Raw genomic sequence first — 9,437 nt, 5'->3', positions numbered from 1 at the left:
CAAATTTTACGAATTGGGCGGTCCTTTAACTTTGCAATATCAGACATTTTTACGAATTGTGCGGTCCTTTAACTTTGCAATACCAGACATTTTTACGAATTGTGCGGGTTCTTTAACTTTGCAATATCAGCAATTTTTACGAATTGTCCGGTCCTTTAACTTTGCAATACCAGACATTTTTACGAATTGTCCGGTCCTTTAACTTTGCAATATCAGCAATTTTTACGAATTTTACGGTCCTTTAACTTTGCAATATCAGACCTTTTTACGAATTGTCCGGTCCTTTAACTTTGCAATATCAGACCTTTTTACGAATTGTGCGGTCCTTTAACTTTGCAATATCAGACTTTTTTACAAATTGGGCAGTTATATAACTAAGTGAACAAAATTGCCAAACTTCATGGTTCCTTATTGTCTTGAGGGTAGAATTTAGCAAGTCCATCTGTTTTAATGTTTCCGTATGCTTGTTGGAAAAATGAAAAAAGCATCCTGGAGGTGCCACGTCAGGAAAATAATAAGTAATAATCTATAAAAAATACAATTTTAATCCAATCTAAAAGTAAAACCTATAATATTATGATATTTTGATATTTTGATAGTCTCATATTTTATCTAGTAGCGTTTTATGAGTGTAGCGTTTTACAATGTAGCATTTTATCTAAGTAGCGTTTTATGAGTGTAGCGCTTTTCTAGGATGACCTTATATATTAAACCTATATCATACCTTTCATTCTAAACTGTAAACCATGTTTAAACTATTATTTAAAATGCTGATATCTGTGCAACATGATGATGTAAGATCTTTATTTTTCTTACCTTGGTTATTCTATTTAACAGAATTTATAGTTTAAAATATTAAGAGTTTAGAATATCAGGTTACAACGATAAGAAAATTATTTTTTGAGCCACGTGATCATTTACCTCAATGTTTTTTTTCATAAACAATTTAAAAATTTTGAGAACTAACCGCGGAACCTTTTATGACTGATTTTCAGATAAATATTCCCTTTAGATAATACACATTGCTTGGTGTAACATTTTAAATTTACGCTCACAGTCCCTTTAATGAAAGTATGATATAACTAGCTAAATTTGTTCAGGGTGGTGCTTCTCGCCTCTCTAGTGTATGTACACACCTTTAGTGTACAACATCTTAAACAAAACTTTGAAGTTTACAACACAACTGACGGTAACGATTTAAATCATCCCCACCCCCTCATTAGAATTACAGGACTGAACAATTTAAGGTTAATGGTTTATTTTTAATAAATTTCTAATTACAAAGTTTTTATGTAAATACATGTTTCGTTTTTTGGAAAAGTTTTCAAATCTTCCGAAAGTATTGAATATATATTACAAGTTTAGACATTTTTGATTCCTATAACTTTAAATCTGAACGAAATTGTTTTTAACTTGAAAATACACGTTTTAAAAATCCCGTGTGTGAAAGAGGTATTAAAGATTATTGGTTTGAGCAAGTATGTATTGTCAATGTTCTCATATTCACACATATGATACAGTTCTAGATATTTGATCGAAGGTTTAGCATTTTGAGAGGTCGATTCAGAACAAGACCCCAAATACAAAACCCCTTAAGGAAATTAAGAAACTAACATACTAATATGACACCGGTCGTGTTTATCCTAGGTTCCTAACGTTTATTGACCAGGTAAGTATGTCCCATATTGACCAGGTAAAAAGTATGTCCCATATTGACCAGGTAAAAAGTATGTCCCATATTGACCACGTAAAAAGTATGTCCCATATTGACCAGGTAAAAAGTATGTCCCATATTGACCACGTAAAAAGTATGTCCCATATTGACCAGGTAAAAAGTATGTCCCATATTGACCACGTAAAAAGTATGTCCCATATTGACCAGGTAAAAAGTATGTCCCATATTGACCAGGTAAAAAGTATGTCCCATATTGGCCACGTAAAAAGTATGTCCCATATTGACCAGGTAAAAAGTATGTCCCATATTGACCACGTAAAAAGTATGTCCCATATTTTTTGAACAAATATCCTAATTTCGAATTTAAAACCTGTCAAACGTAAACGATTGTATATGCATCAATATTTGAAATATAAAGTTCAACAAAAAAGTGTAACATAGCAAATAGATGGGGAAAATCTTCATTTTATAGGTAAAAATGGGTTCAAAAAGGCCATCCTTTAATATTCGCACCAGTGTAGCCCACTTTTGACATCCCCAATGGTCAATGCAAACTTTGACATCGCCAATGGTCAATATTTAATATTATTATTTAGTTTTTGACTTTGGAACCTCAACCGAGCTGGTTCCCTTCGATGGGAACAAAATTCGGGAGAAAAGAGCTCTTGGGACGGAACTGACAAATATGACTACTTCAATGGTAAAATCCAAGGATTTGTAACGTTTTGTGCTTCTTTCTTGTTTTGTTTAAAGGGAGTGTTCACAAAAAATGAATGGGGGTATAGGCTTAATGCGATAAAAAAGCGCTTTTGATCGCTTCTAATCTTACTTCTATCTGTTGCGTCTATAAGGAGAAAATTATTAAAAACTACTAATACCGAAGAAACCCTATGGTCATCGATTATCTTTCGCCACATTTGTATATAGTTGATTTTTCATAATATATTTAAATTGTTATGATCTGAGAGTTACTTATAAAAACATTTATTCCTGTTTTGAGGATTTTTGGTAATGAAGACGACATTTTCATATTTTCGAGGAATGTTCGAAAACAAGTTGGAAGCTAAATGTTATTTTAAAAAATAAAATCAAAACATATTATGAAAAATCAACTATATACAAATGTGGCTAAAGATAATCAATGAACATAGGGTGTAATATCTGAATGATTTGTTTGAAATTAAATAGATTTTTTTACGGTCTAAGTTGTATGTTGCATCTTTCTGAATTTGTATGGATACTACATTCTTCGGTATAAGTCGTTTTTAACAATTTTCTCCTTATAGACGCAACAGATAGAAGTAAGATTAGAAGTGATCAAAAGCGCTTTTTTATCGCATTAAGCCAATACCCCCTTTTATTTTTCGCGAACACTCCCTGTAATGTGATATTTATGCCACCTGTTTCTCTGTAATGTCAAAGGAGTAATAGCTAATTCTATTGAAATAATATATATAATGTCAATGGTTAGGTAAATATATTTGTCTTTGATTAAATTTGGATACTTCCAAACCGAAAAGATATTTTTTCTAACAGTGTGCATTTAATAAATTTCACAACATTTCTAAACAATGAGTTTAAGTTTCATAAAAAGTCTATGAGTTTAATGTTTTTACCAAATAGCAAGAAAATATACAAATAATTAATTTTATGTGTTCCAATTTGGTTCAAATTTCTATATCTTTCTCGGCATCTGGCAAATTGAATAAAATCCATTCTACCCCCTTTTTATAAAGCTATGTATCTCCTTTTAAAACGGCTAAATTTTGTATCGAAGAGTGTAAACAAAATATTTTTCAAAATTACAGTAAAAATTATATACAAGCCCAAAAAATCTTATCAGGAAGAATCTTAAATCTCAAAGTATTTCTTTACACAATAGTATTCAATGTTTAGAGTCTCTTGAGTCAGACCGGGGACATTACAAATCTTAAGCCTGGTGACTCTATCAGCTTAAGAGTTGAAGTAGACCTTCCTGGGATACCTACAGGCTCTCCAAAGGATATTACCATAGAGGTTTTTTCAGCAGACGAAAACCTGGAACCAGTATTTCATATTTACAACCCAAAGGTCTATTCTATCGGTTCACAGCTCTTAATCAATGACTCAGCAATACCTGAGCCTAAAATAGAGTTTGTCTTTAGCCAAGATAAGCCAACTATTGTTGATTTCACAACATTTGATGTGGGAAAAGTCGAAACAGGTGGGCAGGAAAATGGAGCAGATCTTAACAAAATCTTAATTGATTTTCATGCATTTGCGTATCCAAGTTCTAAACTAATAACTGGTAACACATACCATTTAATAAGTGGAGTTTATTTTGAAACAGAGGGCACAATCTTCATCAATGAAATGTCTTTGAATGCTAACTTTCCTGAAACAACCTATGATGCTACTGGTAATGTTATAGATCCTCCTGCTGAACTTAAAAAAGGAGAATCTAAGGCAATTAAATTAGATTTATTCATAACTCACCCTTCTTCAAAATTTACTTTACAAGTATACAGTCCAGAAGGATTTGATGATAAATTCAATATTGGAAAACCAAAAGTGGTCACAGGAGCCTCCTTTCTCCCCCTTGTATCCACTGACTGGGAGTATACACCTCTCTATGTAGATGATGAAAAGCATGTTGGAAAATTCCTCTTGAGCTACCCATTGCTCATGAATAAGGACTCCAGTAGGACTGTTAGCTTAGCTGACAATAAGATGGAAGTTATAATACCAGTCACTGCTATGTTGGGGGATGAAGCTTTTGGTGATCAAGCATTAGCTTTGGGTGTATTATTGGATGACACAGATGTGTGGGCTGAAATTATTACAATTAAAATCATTGACACCATATTTACTCCATTGACTACAGATCCGAGTGCCTCTGGGGTTCTTTTAAATGAATTACCAATAACCAATGGCTCATCTGCAGTATTCCAAATCAATATTACTGTTCCAGCAGGTTCAGCAGTAGACCTTAATGCAATAGAGGCTGCTGGTGCACCAGATGTAATGCCCGTTTCAGTAAGAGTCGTTGATAGAGGAGCATGTGGAATGATTCATAAGTCTGAGATAACATTTTCAGGAAATACTCTTCAGGCAGCCTTTGGTGTTTGTACTGACGTTGCTTCAGATTCAACAGATTTTTTGATAAATGTGGCCTATAAATACACTGGTAATGCTGTTGCAGAACATACGGTGAGTCTTAAAATTGGGAATGCTGTTGTTGGTGGTCTAACATTCAACACAACAGATACAGCAGCAAGTGGATCAATATCTGCAGTAGGATCTTCATTAGGATTTGTAAACAATGAATTGTTTCCTGATACAGAGCTTGGAATGAGTGTACTGTTTACAATACCCCCTGAATCTGGAAGTTTTGATATGTTGGCAAAATCACTTCCTGACATAAACAATGGAAGCACTGCACTGAGACTGTGTAAAGTGGACATAGTATCTGTAGGATTTGGATTACCTTGCATGAGTAAACCTGCTACAAGTCCAATTTACAGCAAAGCTTTACATGACAATTTGTATGATGATTCCCTCAGTTGGGATCTTGGTCAAACCTGCCCAGCACAAATTTCAAAATCACTTTCTGAAAACACTTTGAAGATCAATTTATTCTATTCACTACCCTTTCAAAGTTTTTCCAGTGCAATTCCCTCTGTAACTCCAGGATTTGGTATTGCAGCTGGTGATGATTTCCTTTTTGCATCCATATCTTCTAAAAATGTGTCACTTAGTAATTTAACAACCTTAGAGACAGGAACCACATTTCCTGAACTCAGTTTAACAACACCAATATTAAAAGCCTACAATGCTCCCATAGAGACAATTGACGTTGGAGGAATAAGGCATATTAGACATGTAATGAAGACAAGACCACAAACTAGGGCATTATACAAGTTTGAAGCGATTCCATTTTCTGATCTAAACGTTGGTTACATTTGTAAAATGAGAGTGAGAAAAATCGGGAACAATATGCCATGTGCAACAATTCCAAGTGGTTTTGTGGACAAAAATTACTTTGAAAAAGTAAATATTGATTATAAAGATAAAACATCCAGTATTATCAACTTAGGTCTTCTTACCAACTGGGGGCAATTACCAATGCAGGAAGATCTTTATGCTGATGAAAATGCAGTTGAAATTGATGTATTTTTTAGATATGCTACACTAGCTAGTAATACAACTAATACATTTACTGGAAATGTTTACTGGTCAGATATTGACAAAACTTCAACAGAAATAAGTTATACTCTTTCTGATGTTGTTTTGCCTACAGTTGTAAACCTAGACCTTAATCCAATGTTTGCCACAGTTTTTGAAAATGATACTCTAGAAACAGCATACTCAGGTGTGCCTAAAGTACTGAGCCTTGTATTGACAGTTCCTCAAACTTTCAATGGCCCGGTCACAGTAACTTTTAAAAATCCTGGTTTCTCTACAAACAACTATGATTTTTGTGATGTTAGGGTAACTCAAGTTGGATTGAATACGCCATGTGTTGACCAAAAAGCACAATTCGAATTTTCAACTAATTTTGAAGAAGTGGATGGTCAGCCTACATTCTTTGAAAGTGTGACCATTGTGATTGATATTCAACATCATCTTACCTATCAGAGTCCTGTAGAAAACCAAGTGCATATAGAATTAACATTAAAAATTCCAAATAAGATGACAGGAAGTGCACTTGTAGAAGCAACTGTAAAGACAGATGATAATACTGAGACAGTTACCCAGAGTTTCTCAATAATTGAGTTTACCCCACCAGTTCAGAATATTAACTACAAAGATTTCATGATATCAATGGAAAGTGGAGATATCATCTCAGAGGTTCCCGGGGTTATTCATACAGGTGAAAAAGTGTGGGTGCCATTTAATATTTCCATCCCAAGATTTACAACCATGCCTCTTGAAGTGGTTGTTTTGACTCCATCTGTCGATGGCAGGGCAATCATAACAGTTGAAGATGTCAGGTTCAAACATTTTCCATCAAACATTTGCTGTACTGGAAATGTAAGTATAAAGCATGTTTATGATACACTGCTGAAAGCTTCAGAAAATATAACAACATACATGCAAACAGATTATCTAAGAATTGATTTTGGATACATAATAAATGCACATTATGCCCTAAGAACTGAGTTGGAAACTCCAAAAGATAATGAAATTGTAATTGAAGTTCTTGTACAGATGACTGACCATCCACTCACAGCAAACGGAAGCATCCACAAGGTAAACTTGGCTGCTCAAAGTAATGATGTCATAGTTGTAGGAGACCAATCTCTAACAGTGGCTAGAAGTTTACAAAGAAGCAGTGAGCGAGCACTGATTCAAATGAATATGACTGTAGTAGATGTTGAAAAGGAATTTGCTGCTGGTGATACTGTTCAAATGATTGGCACTATTTCACATTCTGAATTTTCAAGAGCAGAAGGCCATTCTGTTGTTCGAATAAAATTGATAACACCAGTTTGGCTCACTTATGACATCTCAAAAGATCAATGCTTAACAAATTATACAGAAACTGCAGCTTGTGATGTAGTTAAGGAAGGAAACACAACCTATTTTGAATTTAAAAATGGAGTATACTATAGTTCATATATAAATATAAACTTTAGCCTCTCTGTAGATCCATTTAACAAAATCATTCCAGGACGAGGTATACTTAACAGTGCTATTCTATCCCAAGTAGTGTGTACACAAAGTTCTTTTGAATTATTTCCAGCAACTAACGACACTTGGCTTGGGTGTGGACCTTATACAAAAGCCAATGTTAAGGTAGTTTCCCCTCCTTGTACTTCACCAATTACTTTGGATGAATGCACCGTTACCGGTAGCTCAGCATTAGACAAAGGTCATCACCCTTCTAATGTTGCAACTGATACTGATTCTGTATGGTCTCCTGCTATAAGACCAGGTATGATCTGGAAAAATTTTCTAGTGTTTGATTTCCTGACAAACATGCATCTCACTGGCTTAGAGCTTAAATTGCCCACTTCAAATTATGGCCTTCCTACAAAAATATCAATTTTTTCAAGCTCCTCAGGAAATTTTTGGAAAAAGGAAGTTGACATGCTTGATATTCCTGCAAGTGGGGTATCAACCTTTCAAACTCCAATAAAATCTCGAATGACAAAGATATTGATAGAAGAAACTGATGGAACTTTGCCTGTAGGAATTAAGTTTGTCCAATGGAGCGGTTGTCCCCGACCTTTAACTGGTCTCGCAACATGTAGTGCAGACACAACTCCAATTTCTGACAATGCTAAACAATATCGGCATTTCATCTTTGATCCAACCACGCTGTTCTTGTATTTCTGTGACATCAACCCATACAGGGAAAAAATGGCTTGCTTCTCCAACAAACAAGGAACTTCAACCTTTACATCATTACCATCATACATAACATACATAACAGGATACAGCCCTACAACAGGGAGAACTTATTTTAAGGTAAATTGATATCATCCAGTATTATGATAATGCCAGAAACGCATAATTTTTGTTTTTTTAAGGATAAGACCGGAGTTGATTTGTCCAGTACTAATGGTAAGCGGATGGAGATTTTGGCAGATGATGCTATTACCGTTATTACAGATATAGAACCAGCTTTAGCTGTACCTGGAAAGGATAGTAGTATGGCTCCAGTAGTGTCTGGAGATTATTCAGCTGATTACTATGGTATTAAGTATCTAGGAACTGATATTGTAAAGTGGTCTTCTTGCTGCAGTACTCCCTAGACATTTTAAATCAAGCTTGTATTTTTCTTTAATTTTTCAGACCCAGAAACTTTTGTTTTGATGAAAGGACCTTAAACCTTGGGAACTTTTTTGATTTTCTCTTCTCTCTCCCGCTTCCCCCACATTATTTTGCGCAGGGTTTTATAAAAACTTTATCAACCTCTCTTATGGCCAATGGCATAGTATATAAGTTAATCAAAACAAATTCAAATAATAAGTTAAGCTTTTTAAGTCAGAAGTTTTTGTGCTGCTCAAATCTTTGCTTAACCGACAAAAGTTCCTGGCTCAAAAGATTTGAAAGGCATGCTAAATTATTAAAAATAACCATCGTATCATAAAATTTTTGCTAAAAGGTTTTGTTTCTTAGAAATATTAATTAAAATCTATACTCAAGTTATTCTTATCCCTAATGTATCTACTTTCAAAAACTAATGGCTATCTAAGGATACAATTTACTTTCTCTCAAAAATACTATTAGGTTTTTGCATTTAACCTACTTTTAAATAGCAATAAGACATTTCTTTATTTTTTGTAAAAGCAGAAAATATGATAAATATTTCGGAAAGGGTATTGGTTTTATCTAAAAGTGCTGTCTGAAAGTCATACTATACTAATAAGGCCTGTAAATTGGATGTAAAATACAAGTTATAAAATTAAGATTTTAAAAAATTGTTTTTTTTCTTTATTTTGTCTTATATTTAGTGAAAAAAAACAATCCAATAAAACTTTGGAAAAAGGAATTGAGTCTTTGCCACACACTTTGATTTTCTAATCACTATATCTTTGGAACCAAATGTTGCATACCTTAGATATTTCAAACTATGAATTCTGTTAGATCAAATAATCTGAGTTTAGAATATCAAAGGTTTAAAACATCGAGTTCTAAAAATATTGTGGTTTAAATATTTGATTTTGTTCCAAAGACTCAATTCCTTTATCCAGAAATCTTTGTTGCCATTTTTCTAAAATTGGAAAAAACACTTTAAACTTTAGCCATGAACAGAAATATTAGGTCCATCCTT

The 9,437-nt window shown here is 33.8% G+C and overlaps 1 protein-coding gene across 1 annotated transcript in view; it reads left to right on the top strand.

Annotated features, from left to right (window-relative positions):
• LOC111697431 (uncharacterized) overlaps positions 1 to 9,139 on the top strand; it is a 10,378-nt gene extending 1,239 nt beyond the window's left edge. The window contains exons 2-5 of the mRNA XM_023467453.1: positions 1,101 to 1,189; positions 2,272 to 2,375; positions 3,572 to 8,128; positions 8,191 to 9,139. Coding sequence (XP_023323221.1) covers positions 1,101 to 1,189; positions 2,272 to 2,375; positions 3,572 to 8,128; positions 8,191 to 8,415 — 4,975 coding nt within the window. The 3' untranslated portion in view covers positions 8,416 to 9,139. The remainder of the gene's footprint in view (positions 1 to 1,100; positions 1,190 to 2,271; positions 2,376 to 3,571; positions 8,129 to 8,190) is intronic.
• Positions 9,140 to 9,437: the final 298 nt, after the last annotated feature.

The sequence above is a fragment of the Eurytemora carolleeae genome, unplaced genomic scaffold (genome assembly GCF_000591075.1).
Source record: "Eurytemora carolleeae unplaced genomic scaffold, Eaff_2.0 scaffold45, whole genome shotgun sequence".
In the NCBI taxonomy this organism is placed as follows: domain Eukaryota; kingdom Metazoa; phylum Arthropoda; class Copepoda; order Calanoida; family Temoridae; genus Eurytemora; species Eurytemora carolleeae.
This window is presented reverse-complemented; position numbering and strand designations above follow the sequence as displayed.